The 15664-nt window shown below is 39.6% G+C and overlaps 1 protein-coding gene across 1 annotated transcript in view; it reads right to left on the bottom strand.

The window, feature by feature from the left end:
- Nucleotides 1–216: 216 nt before the first annotated feature.
- Nucleotides 217–15664, bottom strand: part of RALYL (RALY RNA binding protein like) — a 191243-nt gene continuing 175795 nt past the window's right edge. Inside the window, exons 5-8 of the mRNA XM_086609324.1 lie at nucleotides 14532–14695; nucleotides 13764–13844; nucleotides 5043–5156; nucleotides 217–506 (exon numbers count right to left, since the gene is read on the bottom strand). Of these exons, the coding sequence (XP_086465450.1) occupies nucleotides 217–506; nucleotides 5043–5156; nucleotides 13764–13844; nucleotides 14532–14695 (649 nt within the window). The remainder of the gene's footprint in view (nucleotides 507–5042; nucleotides 5157–13763; nucleotides 13845–14531; nucleotides 14696–15664) is intronic.

The following is a 15664-nucleotide window of genomic DNA, read 5'->3' as shown; positions in this document are numbered from 1 at the left end:
TGTTCCAGTTAGGAAAACATGGCTGCTTTTTTTTTTTTCCCCCCTCATCTACGTTTCATTAAATGTAAGATGATGAATGTAAAACAATTTAAAGTACATTTCATTTCCTTTCTAAAATCACCAAGTGTAGTAAAATATATTTTCCTTCTTTATCCTCAGAGGGCCCTATGCTTAATTGATACTACAGAGTATGAAGCATGTAGGACTAGGCACTAGTTACAAAACGTGACAGTGCTGCCGTGAGCCTTTTGTGTTAACCCAGACTGTTGGTTCTCTGTGGTTACTTGTAACAACTGTATAAACAGACATGGCATGGTTATTCCTTACCAACTCATGGCTGCCATCCTCATCAAAATCCTCCTCTATACCATCAGTCATCTCTTCTCCATCCCCATCTGCATCTGGCCCTCCTTCAATTGGCTCTTCTGTAGAGTTATCTGCATTCTCTGATATGCATTCCTCTTGAATCAAATCAGCATTATCTTCCATTTGTTTCTTTTGAGCTTCTGTAAGGAAAAGATACTCTATAGAGATTCAGTAGCCTTTCCTCTTTGTGGCAAAGAAAAGTGTTCTGAGGAAGAAACTTAAGCCTCCCATCTCCAGATGAGCTAGTTTTGTCAAAATCAGTGTGTTAATATCTACCAGGCAAATATGATCAAAACGCTTGTTTTCAAACATTAATGCATAAGTCAACCATAGTACCAACATGCTCATTTATCCCATGCAATGGATGAAGGCTTGATTTGCCAACAGATCCGGCTTTTTGGTTTTCTGGACTTTGCTTTGCTTTGGGAATCCTTGGCATAGCCACCATATATTTATTTATCTGCAGCCCATCAGAAGTACTTAAATCACTATGCTCTGAGAATTGGAAGGCTGTTAACTGTCAATAGGTGAACAAGGATTTGCATGGATTTGCATAAATTTGCAGTGGATATAGCTCAACAACCATATAGATAATCAACAAACCCTTCTAGACACTTGAACGTATTTTTTATGGAGTAAAGTAACAGATTCTCCCTGTTCCTATAATGTGCCGAGGTAACTGGAAAATGCCCCTCTCTCATTACTGAAATGAAGGCCTTCCTATAATTTCTGCAAAGTGGTGAAAAGAAAGACCATTTTGATGGAGGCCGAGAGGATCTATTCTCATTGGCTTAGCACAGAAAGCTGCATTGTTGTGATTATGTTTTGCGATACTCCTGGATATGCGGAGGAATTTCATCCAGCCAGCAGAAATCCAGCGAAGGACTGAGCGAGGAATGACAGAGACAGACTGGCCACAAGAGTGGCTGGAGGGATCAGAATCTTATTCCTATGCACAGTAGGAGTTTAGATGAAAAGCTTTATGTACTCAAAGGGAATACAGGGCAGAGAATTAGCTGCATGTGGCTGGAATACCAATGTCTTTTCAGCCTGAGGGTGACAATACCCATCAATGGAACCCAAACTTCTGGAACAAACCCATTTTTTTCTTTGTTAGATTGACTGTTCTGTAACACTAGTAGTGGATCGCCTATCTTGTTGGACAGCCAACGAATCTGCAAATTGCCTGTGAAGCTCTATATTTTTCAGCTTTATGAATATATTATTCTTTTACTATAAATTATTACCAGCTGCATATAATATTCAAATCTGCTCATACTTTTCTGTATCACAGTATTAAACCATTTGTTTTTCCTTCTACCTCTACACATTTATTTTGCAACTTACTTTCATCTCTTCAGTATTTGTTAGTCTCTATTCCCTAATTTTCGAATTCATTTACTGAAGACATAGAGCAATTAATTTTTTCTCCCTTAGTCACGTAATTTCTTCAGAAAGATTCTTGGACTTACATAGTAAAAAGCCATCTTAGATAACTTCTTTGACAGTACTGTAGTCACGTATATTAGTAGAAGATTCAGCCACGGAGCCTCAACATTTATTTGTAAGGTGTTCTATACAATACCATGCTTGTTATAAGTCATTGTGTTACTTGCCTTACTGCCCAAGGAAATGTGGACTGAATCAGTTATGTTTACTATGTCCTGCTCCACCACTTCTGCATCAAGCCACTTCCAAATTAACTCAGCTGTGGCAGTGACAACAGAATCAACTTTGGTTAATGTTTTCAAAAAGAGTTCCTGAAATTATGGACTTAATACACTTAAATGGGAAATTTTTTAGGATACAGCTGCTGAAAAATAAGGTCACTTACTTGTCTGAATGAGAATGTAGACCAGGTTCTTCAGAGAAGTCTAAAATACCAGCTCAGCATCTAACTCTTTTGGGCTCTTCTGAGAACCTGAACTTAGGATCTTATCTTTCAGCAACCACTCTGATACTACAGGGAGAATATTATCCTCTAACAATTCTTTTCACATCAGAACAGCTTCTGTCCCTGGCTTCCTGACTCAGATTTTTACAAACAAAGGAGCTATTCCTGCAGTTTCCCTATGTACAGGAAATCCTCTTATCTATATTCCCCCTATTGCAGTGGGCAGGAGTTGATAAAAGATAGAACGTTAGCTGTTACTGCAAGGAGAGTTTTCACACAGCTGTAGAGCAGTAACCAATGTATGCATCGAGCTTGTCCAGCTTGTCTGTTTAACCTGTCATGTTCCTCCAGATGTATAACTTTTAAGATTAATAATTAAATATTCTTCACGAGAGTGATGCAAACTTAAAAAACCAAAAGGGCAAGATGATGGCTTGATTTTTTTTTTGTGTAAACGAGACATAGAACCTCTCTCTGATCCCAGCCTTAGTGAGGACACACCTTCTGGAAAGTGGGAAAAAATATTGCCAAACCATAGAGAAGGGACAAAATTACCTCACATCTGATGCTGCAAATGAAATAGTTCAGCTACTGATGTAACTTTACCTTGCACAAATCTTTTAGCTGAAGAAGCAATCATCTGCATAACCCTCTTCATCAGCTCAGGAGACTTAAATGGAGATCCAAGTTTACTGGTATCTCTGAGGTTTTTTTACTCCTCACACCCTCCGATGAGAGACAAGGAATAGGAGGGATGGGTTTTGCACCTGACGTTTTAAAACATCAACCATTTGAAACCAGTTTTTATTCTCTGTGGATATTATTCATCGCTTGTCTTCAAGAGGCGTAACAGTATGATTCAATACAAATCAACGTTTTCCTCTTTGAGCTGATTTCTATTTAAATGAGCTCACTACAGTCCTTTAGCAAAAGTGAAAATTGGATATCAAAGTACAATGACATGCAGGTTGTTTTGCATAGTAATGGATTTTATATAAAAGCTCCCTGAAGTAGAGATGTGACACCTCAGAGCATTTCAGTACAGGAGTGCCTTGCAATTATATCTTCACTGATTATACCAACTTTTGTCTAACTTGCATAAAGTACAAAATAGGTTATAATGAATATATGTTGTGTATGGTTCTCCTGAAAGAGACAATCACACTCCGGACTAATGGTTTACCTTAAACTTCGAAAAAAGCACTCAACTTATTTTGTGGGGTATCCTATAACAGCTGAGGGATTAGTCCTTGTCTATCAACTTAGAAAATGATTGTAAATAAAAGACAGGGTTTTTTTAAAGAGCTAGGGTTTTTTAAATTTTTTTTTTTTTTGTGGTGTTCTGCCCTAGTAAGACATTCAGTAGAGCTAGTTCTGAATGCCAGCAGGCAACTTCTGAGTTCAGAGAGATACCCTCACAAGAAATCAGCAAATGAAGCAGGCACTTGGGAACAGGAGAGATCCAGATCTAAATATTTATTTTGCCTGTGTCTGATTCCTGAACCTCAACTGCTAATTCCCACCAATGTTTTAGATAGTCTTGATGGAGCTCTCTTTATGTGTTCTGTTGAGTCTTTTTGACTTCATGTAACTGATTTGAGTTAGGCAAGGGACAAAAAACCCAGTGCCCAGACACCCAGGCAGCTGCAGATTCTGAGAAAGACTTTCGTTCACACATTTCACGCAAAAACCATAGAAAGTTTTCATCAGAGAATGGAAGGAGGATAAAAAAGGACATTGATGTTTTTAATGAGATAAGGCTTCCATTTCCCTGCTGGCTCTAATCAGAATCAGCTTGCTAGTACACAGCTCCTGTACAGAGATATACCATGTGATTTATAAGGAAATAGCTAAGGAAATAGACATATAACCATAGACAATGGTTAAGAATTGAGATTTATTTTCTATGTACACCATGGTGAAAATGTGACCTTATAAATCCCTTACAACTGCTCATCATGGCTTTAAAGTGCTGCCAGGTGAGATTTCAGCTAACAAAATGATGACTGCAATGACAGAAATAAAGATCTTGATTAAATTAAAAAGTAGTGTTGGATTTTGTCATTCCCAAGGTTTGCCTCAAAACAAAACATTTCAAGCCAGACAAAAGCTGAACTAGAGATGCGGCCGGTTTTATAGAGATGCCACAGCTTCACACAACAGCTTAGGTTGGAAGGGATCTGTGGACTCTCCAAGTCCAATGACTCCTCAAAGCAGGGCCAAACTCAAAGTTTGGTCCAGGTCCATGGGGCCTTGGCCCAATGAGTTTTGAACATCTCCAAGGACGGAGCTACTACAGTCTCTCTGGGCAACCTGCTATACTGCTTAGTTGCATCTCTTTTCCCTATATCAAACAGGAATTTCCCTTGCTGCATCTTGTGACTACTGTTTATAGCCCAGGCAATAGTTCCTGATATAGACCACCTAATATTTCTTAATGTGGATAGCACAAGCATCCCCAAGATCAACAACCTCTGACTTAATTCTGTTCAGTCAATTTTTTAGTGATGTTTTGTTTCCAGAACATCTAGTAAGAATCTTTTCTTTTCTTTTTTTTTTTCCCTACTACATCATAGAAACAATTCTTGAAATGATGCTGCATGCTCTGTGAAGAACGTTAATTTATCCTCCCAATAGTTCTACCTGAGAGTTAATTTACCTTGCTTCAGGCCTCCATTGTGTAACAAAATTTCTGGAAGTCTTTCATTCTCTCTAGTCTGTCTGCTTGACTGATAACGAGGTTCTAATTTAATTCATTTCACTACAAATTGCTTTCACCTACCTGCTTCAGCTTTTTGCTGCTTTTCAATCTTTTCCAGTCTCCCTAGCAAGGAGTCAATTTTTGTTTTGATTTGGGTTAATTCCTTCTTGATTGTTTGCAACTCATCTGATTTCACTGTGGAAAGAGAGTAAAGGTGCAAAACATGAAACAAACTATATTTGCAGACCCCATGAACAAAATATGTTCTTTTTTCTTTCCTCTGTAGTACAATGTCTGCTCTCTCATTTCTGTCAGTATTTTTAGAGATTTAACTTTGAAAACTAACATTGTTAGTTAAAAATGCTGAATCGTAGGAAACCACAGGATTCTATGCCCTAATGGCAAGAGGTTATGAGAGGTGTTTTGCTCTGTAATAAGCGTTTCAGGCACAACATCTCAAGGCCATTCTTAGTAAATCCAAGTAACTTTTACTGAAAAACAGCCTATAGTGAAAGAATGATTCAGACATGACAGAGTTCACAGTCTTGCAGAGCTATTTTGCTGGACTATTTTGTAATAATAGTGACAACAACAAAAAGACCCCTCACAGTAGCAGTAGGTATTTTGCAACAAGAATGAATGGTAACATAAATGCTAGAGCAGCCAGAAATGCAATGTCATGTTCCAGTCAACAACTTAATTGCAATAGATGTTAAGTATTGCTTTAAAAGCTTTCAGTTCTGGTAATTTCTTGTACTTTTTTTCCAGCTATGGAAAACATCTGAAAATACTTCTTTTTATGATCACATGCAGGGACATGGAGGCAACGCCTATAAATTAAGAGCTGAAGTTTCCAAATCTTTGTTGCATTGCATTGCTCTTCATTTATGTTCATTATTGCGCTCCCATTGTCTAACGTAAGGAGGAGTAACTGCTTCAAAGGTATTTTGGCTTCAGAAGAAACATTATGTCAGCACTCAGGAATGATCTCATTATTAAGGCATTATCAGGAAGTGTTTTTATGCTCAGAAGATAGTCCAAAGAAATGCACTTGCCCTGTCTGTGCTGGGATATCATGTTGAAAAGGAGCAAATGGGAACCCTATGTTAGCATGGGAGAATAAAGCCATTTATAAAGGTCAAGATTAGATAACTCAGCTGTCACTCTTACAACCCTTGTAAAAAGAAATGGACCGTCATCTTAAACTGTGAGGGACTGGCAATGGAAGAGCACTGAGCAGTTACTCAGTGTTACTCTTCTATCCTTACCATTGCTGAAGGAGGATGTGCACTGACTTTGGTGTGTGTATCCAGAGCAACATAGGGCCCTTAGTAAGCCTGGGAAAACGGATGTTCTGCAGTGGAGAGGGACATGTTCCCTTTCCGTCCAAAGTGTCTCCTGGCTGCATCTTGCCATATCAGTCCTGTTCATTGACTCTTAGGCATATATCTCATCATGGTGTGTCATGGATATTTTTATCAAACAGTCAAAACCTGATGATGAAGCATGCAGGCAAACCACTGCCTGCTTCAGTAGTAGTAAATGAGTATGTTTGCTTTGAAATTGGCCTTATTGCAAACTTGGAGCACATGCACTGAGGTTGAAACCAAGGCTTTTTGTCTCAGAGTTTGAGTCATAGAATCATAGAATCACAGAATCATAGAATGGTTTGGGTTGGAAGGGACCTCAAAGATCATCTAGTTCCAACCCCCTTGCCATGGGCAGGGACACCTTCCACTACACTAGATTGCTCAAAGCCTCATCCAACCTGGCCTTGAACACTTCCAGGGATGGGGCATCTGCAACTTCTCTGGCCAACCTGTTCCAATGCCTCACCACTCTCAAAGTGAAGAATTTCTTCCTTATATCTAATCTAAATCTCCCCTCTTTCAGTTTAAAGCCATTGCCCCTTGTCCTATCACTACATGCCCTTGTAAAAAGTCCCTCCCCAGCTTTCCTGTAGGTCCCCTTTAAGTCCTGGAAGGCTGCAACAAGATGACCCCGGAGCCTTCTCTTCTCCAGGCTGAACAGCCCCAACTCTCTCATCCTGTCTTCATAAGACAAGTGTTCCAGCCCTCTGATCATCTTCGTGGCCCTCCTCTGGACCCGCTCCAGTAGCTCCATGTCCTTCTTGTGTTTGGGACTCCAGAGCTGAATGCAGTATTCCAGGTGGGGTCTCACGAGAGCATAGTAGAGGAGCAGAATTACCTCCCTCGACCTGCTGGCCACGCTCCTTTTGATGCAGCCCACGATGCGGTTGGCTTTCTGGGCTGCCAATGCACATTGCTGGCTCATGTTGATCTTCTCATCCACCAACACTACCAAGACGTTTTCCTCCGTGCTGCTCTCAATCTATTCTCCGCCCAGCCTGTACTTATGCTTGGGATTACCCCGACCCACGTGCAGGACCTTGCACTTGGCCTTGTTGAACTTCATGAGGTTCTCACAGGCCCACCTCTCCAGCCTGTCAAGGTCCCTCTGGATGGCATCCCTTCCCTCCAGCGCGTCCACAACACCACACAACTTGGTGTCATCTGCAAACTTGCTGAGGGTGCACTCGATCCCACTGTCCATGTCACCAACAGAGATGTTAAATAGCACTGGCCCCAGTACTGACCCCTGAGGAACACCACTCGTCACTGGCCTCCACCTGGACATTGAACCGTTGACCACAACACTTTTGATTTCAACCATCCAGCCTATTCCTTATCCACGAGTGGTCCATCTGTCAAATCCATATCTCTCCAGTTTAGAGACAAGGATGCTGTGTGGGACAGTGACAAATGCTTTGGATAAGTCCAGGTAGACGATGTCAGTTGCTCTTCCGCTATCCATCAATGCTGTCACCTCATCATAGAAGGTCACCAAATTAGTCAGGCAGCATTCGCCCTTAGTGAAGCCATGTTGGCTGTCACAAATCACCTCCTTATTTTCTATGTGCCTTAACATAGTCGCCAGGAGGATCTGCTCCATGATCTTGCTGGGCACGGAGGTGAGACTGACTGGCCTGTAGTTCCCTGGGTTTTCTTTTTTTCCCTTTTTAAAAATGAGGGCTATGTTTCCCCTTTTCCAGTCAGTGGGAACTTCACCAGACTGCCACGACTTCTGAAATATGATGGATAGTGGCTTAGCAACTTCATCTGCCAGTTCCCTCAGGACCCGTGGATGTACCTCATCACGTCCCATGGACTTGTCCACCTTCAGGTTCTTTAGATGGTCTTGAACCTGATCTTCTCCTACAGTGGGCGGTTCTTCATTCTCCCAGTCTCTGCCTTTGCCTTCTGCGACTTGGACTGTGGAGCTGGATCTCTTGCCAGTGAAGACTGATGCAAAGAAATCATTGAGAACCTCAGCCTTCTCCATATCCCGGTCATGTGCCTTATAGTTATAACAAGTCAGCTAAAGGCAGTAGTTTGCTATATGTGGTAAGGAACTTGTTTAATCATGTGCTTGTATTCAGAAATTGCGTATCTTGCATTACCATAGGCTGAATTCTCTGAGCTTGTATTGAATGAATGGTAGGAATTAGAGATCAAAGCTTAAAAGTAACCTTTGTACTAGACCCTTATATGCTATGCAGTATTCGATGGAATCGTGTATATTTAGAGAATATATTCTTAGAGAAATAACGGGTCACTGTCCAATCCTCCAGATCTGTAACAAAACATTCAGATTCTGACAACTGTATATTTAGAAGGTTACTGCTTCCCTGGAGGCAGTGGTTAGTCAGGCTGGAGTAGCAAGACGGCACAGATTCCAGGGTGAAATGGTGTGAATCTGTCCAATAGGAAATGCTAAGTGTGTGCAGCAACCTGCTATGAAGCCAGCTGGCAAAAGATCCTGTGCAGCCAAGCTGCTGGATTAGAGGTGCTCCCTTGACTGGCAAACAGCAGGCTTGCCAAGGCTAAAAGGTCAAAACTCAGAAGCGACACCACAAGGACCTAATAATATCTCTTCCCAGTCTAAAAAGCAAAACAGAAAACATTTTCCCTTCTGAATTTGAGGAAACAAGCATATAGGTAGGGCTACTGTTCGACTCAGGTCAAACCTTCTGCTTCACAGGGGCTTCCCTGCAGTGTCCCAGTGAGAAATCTGTTTGGGAAGAAGACTGCACCAGAGGGAACACAGACACAGCAGTGAATATTCAATAGCAAACAAAATGCTATAAATGACTGAGAAGATTTATTGCTACCACGCAATACCATGCAAATTTTCCCCTATGCCAAAACTATATCCTCAAGCTTTGGTCACTGAATCTGCAACCTATCATTCACTTTTAACGAGGTGATTCCAGCACACAATCATTTCAAGTTAACACTAGAAAAGACTGAAAGAAAAAAGGGGAAAGATTTTCAACAAATCTTCACAAGTTCCAAATTTCCATCATGGTTGCAACATTGCAATTGTGTAGTTATTTGAGTTGCTAATCTTTTAAATTTGCAGGGAATTGTACACATCTTCAAAATTATTCTCCTAGAGAAATTTCACTCTCACTTATATTGTACTGGTCATTTCTGTAGTGAGCAGCAATTACTGAAGACAGATTATGAAGGATGCTGGTGAACAGCAAGCTGAATATGAGCCAGCAATGCACCCTTGTAATAAGGAAAGCCATCAACATCCTGGACTGCATTAGGAGGAGCGTTGCCAGCAGGTTGAGGGAAATGATCCTTCCCCTCTACTCAGCACTGGTGAAGCCACATCTGGAGTACTGTGTCTAGTTCTGGGCTCCCCAGTACAAGACAGAATGAAGAAGACCAGACTTGTCTCAGTAGTGTCCACTAACATGTCAAAGACCATTGACACGAATTAAAGCACTTCCATCTAAACACAAGAAAAACTGTCACTTTGACAAACATCAGAACTCCCGTTCTTAACATGGAAGCTCAAAAACATGGAAGCGGAAAAAGTGACAGAATTATCCTTGGGTGTAGTTGTAATCTCAGGTTGACATTAGGGTACCACTGTAATGCAGCCAATGCAAAGAAAATGCAGTGCTAGGACATGTCAAATGATGTACTGCTAAAGATGGGGAAGTACGATGCCATTGTGCAAGGACCTGGTGAGACCTCATCTGGAACAATGTGTGCAGGCTGAACCACTGAATTCTAGCAGGTATGTGGGGAGGAGGGCCATGAAGATGACCATAAGAATGGAAAGCCTGTAGTGTGACAGAAGAGTTTTGCTTGTTGGCCGAGACAAAAGAAGGTAAAAGGAAATAAAACTTTTAAGCTAAGACAGTGTTGGCACAACAAGTGGGTATGAAAAAATGAGAAACAAATTTAAGCTAGAAATTAGAAGAAACAGAGACAGACAAAACCCAAACCCTAACTAGCTTTAAGATGGAGCTTAAAGGATTAGATGATGCAGCTACTTGTAACAGTAAGGAATTAGATTCAGTGACCCTTTCTGGCTCTCTGCCAGGAATACAAGGGCCTTCCAGGATGCATCTTTCATTGAAACATCTAGCACAAAAGGAAACAAATTGCATCCAGCTCGAAACAAGAGACTTAAAATTGAGGTCAATCACATTTTTAGGAATGAAAGTGCTACTGTTGAATTACAGCTATATTTGTGGAACATTTTTTACCATTAACTACAAATTAATTCAGCCACAAAGCATGATTCAGATTTCTTTGGAAAGAAATGTCATGTATTTTTATCTAAGCCCTTCATGTTTAATATAAAATATTTTATCATATTGTATTTAGATTTCACTGAAAAATGGATTAGCTGATGAAGCTAAATGTAAACTATACGAGTCAAAATGAATTAATTTAAAGGCATAATTCTATACATATTGTAACATCTTAAGTGTCTACTCTTTAATCTCAAGCATACATGGTATAAAAATTTGATTAATGTTTTCCTCTTGTTTTCAGATGTGTATAATGAAAGTGCATGCTCCAAGAGCTTCAGTTTCTATATTGTCAGAAAATTTGAGTCTTTCTCAGTTCTAAATAGCAATCTGCATCTGCTGCTTCACATCATTAACATGAAGAACTACTATATGCAGTATCCACCCCAACATGTTTCATTTTGTGAGTTACATCTGATAATGTGGAAAAGTTGATTTATTTTTTCTTAGTCTTTGGAGTTAAAAAGAAAACAAAATATTGTCAAGTGATCCTTGAAAAATTGTAGATTCAGGAAAGAAATCAAATCCTCCTGACTTGTCTTTTGGAAGAATACTTAGAACACATATTGTCACTTTCTGGTATAATAAGAATTTACTGCACTGGCAGACATTGTTTTTGCAGATACATTCATCAATGAGCAAGCCATTTTTGGTATTGTGTTATTGTAAAATTTTTACTGCGTGCCACAACAAACTTCTGTCTTTGGATTGCTGGTGTTCAGAAGTGAGTCCTTCTAATCCTGGTTATTTCACTGATGAGGTCCCTTGTATTTGGACCTTCTATACTACATGTATGGCATCCAGTCTGAGTGTGGAGAACAGCTATGTGATTTCTACTTAAATCTGAAAAGTCTGTTAGGGGATGTTATCTCCTGAGAGTTTTGCTATTTGAGGGTGAAATCTTTCAAACATAGGCCAATATCGTTTTGACATAATTAATTCTGAACCTGTGATTAAGCCGTTTTACAGTCCTTAATTTCATTACAACCCAAAATATCTTCCCACAAACTGTTTCTCCTTATTGAACAGAAACTTTATGTAACTATGAATAAGCTACAAATAGAATCAATAGTGCATTAGTTCAAAAAGTTCAGATTAGCAGCGAAGAGTAAGGGACAACAAAATACTAAATTGCTCCATCTCACTATTCGATATAGCCAACTTTTCCAAGAAAATGGCAAAAGAAGATGCAAAACACACATTCTCTGCTTTCTAACTTGAAGCCTCTAAGAGAATGGCTCAGTTATTTCTCTGATAAACGTCTCAGAATAAGCTGATTACGTTCCTGTCCAAGTCAACAAAATCATGTTTCTACCTTTATGGTAGGCTGGCTGGACTTGACAAAAAGGGAAGTAATTCTATGGGGAAATCAAGCATGAAAGTGTGTATACTGTGTCTCTGACTCCTTTTAAAGATGTGCTGCATGCAGAAAGAATATTTTCTGCAATTTATTCTAGCACAATAGTCTCTACAGTTGTGTTCCAATTGTCATTGTAAAGAACTGAGGGTGGAAACCCAGTAGAGATCAAAACGTCAGCCCACGTTTTTAGTGATGCATCTTGCAGCTCTCCTTTCTGTGTTAAAGAGCTGGATCCAAACATGATCTTGTCACCTGAAGCTCTAAGACTGACACTTTTAGAATTCACATCACACTTGAATACATTGAAGGATTCTTTCACCAGGGTATAACACTGTTAGGATCTTTGCACTCCTGATTGCACTCCCATTAAATAATTTACAGGTTCTGCAACATTTGCCACGTTATGCAGACAGTGTTTTGGAAGTCTTATAACAAGTGGCTATGGGACTCAGACTAGGGTTAAATCCTATGATCTACATTATGCATTACTTAAGTCCTGGCACAGCACTACAAAATATTTTCTGAAATGCAGAATAAATAATACAGCAAATTTGGTGATTACTCTGAGGAACAGATATCTATATGTTAATGTAATATACTCTGTCCTATTCATGACAATGAAGCCCCAAATTTCTGAGTGAGACATTTCCTTAACATCTATTGGGATATACTAAGGTCCTCAGCTCTCTAGAAGAATTTTGGAGTTATTCTTGCTCTGGACAATGACAAATACATATAAAAAATCTTATCTGAAAATATTTCATCTTCTCAAGGCAAAGTGAGTTCAAAAAGTCCATTATTATTAGACCATGCTTTAGGACAATTAGTGAATTGAATGCACTGATACTACTAAGTTTTTGTATAGATAAGAAAACAGTAAAAGATGGAGTAAGGAGATGCGATGAATGAATCTGTAAGTGCATATACTTACTAAAGCTTTGATTCAGTATATGAAACCCAAATACTCAAGGGCTGGAAAAGACTAACAAAATAATTTATATTCTAAGTCTACTAAAGTGAAGATCTTGAGTTGTATGCTTTTTTTAAAAAATTAATATAAAGAATTACAATTAATTACTTAAAGTATTGAGGAAAGACAAAAAGCACCTATAGACAATGGATTAGTTCAGTATGTGTGTGAAAATGTCTAGACTCATGTTCATCCTCCAGAGAATAAAGGAAGTTTTGCTACTCCCAGACATTCTCTTAGGATGTGAGTGAGCTCCATAATCCCACACCTAAACCACATAAATTTACATGTCTTCCTCTGTGGTATATATCAAAGCTCCCATTCTGCGTTATGGACATCTAGCCAGATCATTCACTGGAGACTTGTATGTGATTCAACAGTATAGTCAATGGAACCTCTTTCTCAGAATGTCATCTTTTCCAAGGAATAGCTTGAGGTCTTAGTTCCTCAGTGTACAACATTATGTTTAGCTCTGTTTATTACATTTTCGTTCTTTCGGTCACATGCATGTTTATTACCTGTTTTCTTTCAAGGTCTGTGATACCATCAGTTCATACAATGGATCAAAAATGGATCTTAGTGGGCTCACTAGAGGTCCATTTTCTTTGTTAGATGCTACCGTGTGAAATTTGAATATGTTATTCAAGCAGAGTATATAACTGGCTCATGTTGATGCCATAATTACATGATTATCCCCTTTTACAGTAAGATACACTGTTGGTGGGGTCACTTATTTCATGATTGTGTGTAAGACAGCATGATGCTTTTTGGCCAGTCTGGTACTGCAAGTGTCTTATTGAAGTCCTTTCATTCTTTCTAATATCTGATCCCTACCTGATCTTTCTCTTCCTCTTCCAGTGACGCTTCCAAGGACAGTATCACTCCACATAAGGGGCAGGGGAAGACAGGTGGGTGCTGAAAGATGCACGAAGAGGAAGATGAAGTTTCCAGGACATACTATGGGGTGGGGAGCTTGGTGAACGTGGAGGAGGGAATGCCTATTGTTCATCAGCTCTTCTGAGGCCAACTCAATAAAGAAGGGTTGAATAACCACAAGTTACCAATCCTGTTTTGGACTCACTTTAGAACAGACAAGGACACTTTGCCTCTTTCTACCCTTAAAGGAATCTGTCAAAAAAAGCACACACAACCCAAACCCCCCTGGTGTCCCCCAGCCCACTCTCCCCCCCAGCTTACATACAACCCTCAAGAAACAGAAACCCTCAACATACACAGAAACCCTCAACATACACAGAAATCAGTGTGCCTCTGTCTGTTACATGATTATTAGCTTTGCTTTATTATCAGCTCTTCACAAGACCTCATGATGCATTAGCAGTCAGGATGACAGGAGACTTTAAACAGACTTCTTCTGAGGTCAAGGGAGTAGGTCAAATGTTGTTGAAGGGATTTTCTTCAAAAGTTACATCACTGTGCTCTAAGTCTTGCAGGAAAGGCATGGAGGCTTTGGTAATCAAATCAATTTTTCAAGCTAAAGGCGGAGGTTAGGAAATGACTGCAACAGAGCTATATAGTGGAAGCTATCTGTGTGTAGGAATTGCGAGAATCATTGATAATAACCAACAGATATGAGCAACTCACATTTGGATCCTGAGGAAGAAGCCCCGCTTGAAGTGGATCGTGATGCTCCTTTCATGGAGAAAACCCCTTTGCCTCTGCGAGTTGTTGTCACAGTCACACGAGGACGCTTCAGTGGAATCACTGCACGGGGTGGTGGGGGCACACGGCCGTGGTAATCAAACAACCTAGAAAAGATTAAGTCAGCTGGACTCCATAAAACTTTCTGTGATATCATGTCATGGAAGCCCGTCCACTAAATTTTCATGTTATCTTTGAGCAAATTAAACTTTGAATTTGTAATCATGTTATATCACAGTCAGTTATATCAGAGACCTATGCACATTAAATGCCATATTCAGATTTCAGTCACAGGCCAGTGCATAGCTCAGATTTTTTGCGTCATTTAAATGAGGGATCCATTATGGAACTCTGTTATTTGCAGTATGGAAAATCCATAACCTGCTTTCCACAGGTCTACGTCATTTCATTGCACACAACTAACAGCAGTACATTTTGTTGTGGTGACATTTCAGCTCCTTTATTACATGCATGACTTAAATTCTAGTTTTCTATCTGCTGTCTTTAAAGACAGAAAAAGAAATGAACTTCTCTGAAGCTAACCATCACCATAAAGAAATATCCTATGGTTTGTAAAATAGTAAAAGTGCCTTTATAGTGAGGGACCTGTATGTCCTTCTGAACGCATAGAAAAGAAGTCCCAGTATATTTTCTCTTTATCGAAGAATGAATTGATGTAGAATCACTAAAATACCCAAGCATGCTTAATAAAAAAAAAAGTCTTGTTCAGACTGAAACCACTGTAGCAAGTAGATATTCAGAGAATTTCCACTACAGGCAATAAAAGATGCTCTACAATGAAACTGAACTAGTGTTACCAAGCAGAACACCCCAATCCTAAACCCGCAGTTATCAACAGGTAACTCATCGGCGTAGAAGAAAATTAAGGCAGTAGAAAAGGTAATCAAAGCTACACATATATTTAGAATGTAAAAGCTATAGGCTCTGAATATGACAGGTCAGGAGAAAAAAGTTCAGAAAATGAAGATTACCACTTCAGAGATTTAAGCGACATTCTCATAAAATATTCTCGAGTTTCTTTCAAATGATACTTGCAGCTAGTAATTATGGAAATT

This window comes from Tauraco erythrolophus, chromosome 3, assembly GCF_009769465.1.
Source record: "Tauraco erythrolophus isolate bTauEry1 chromosome 3, bTauEry1.pri, whole genome shotgun sequence".
Classification (NCBI taxonomy): Eukaryota; Metazoa; Chordata; class Aves; order Musophagiformes; family Musophagidae; genus Tauraco; species Tauraco erythrolophus.
Note: the sequence above shows the minus strand (reverse complement) of the source record. Positions and strands in the feature narration are given on the sequence as shown.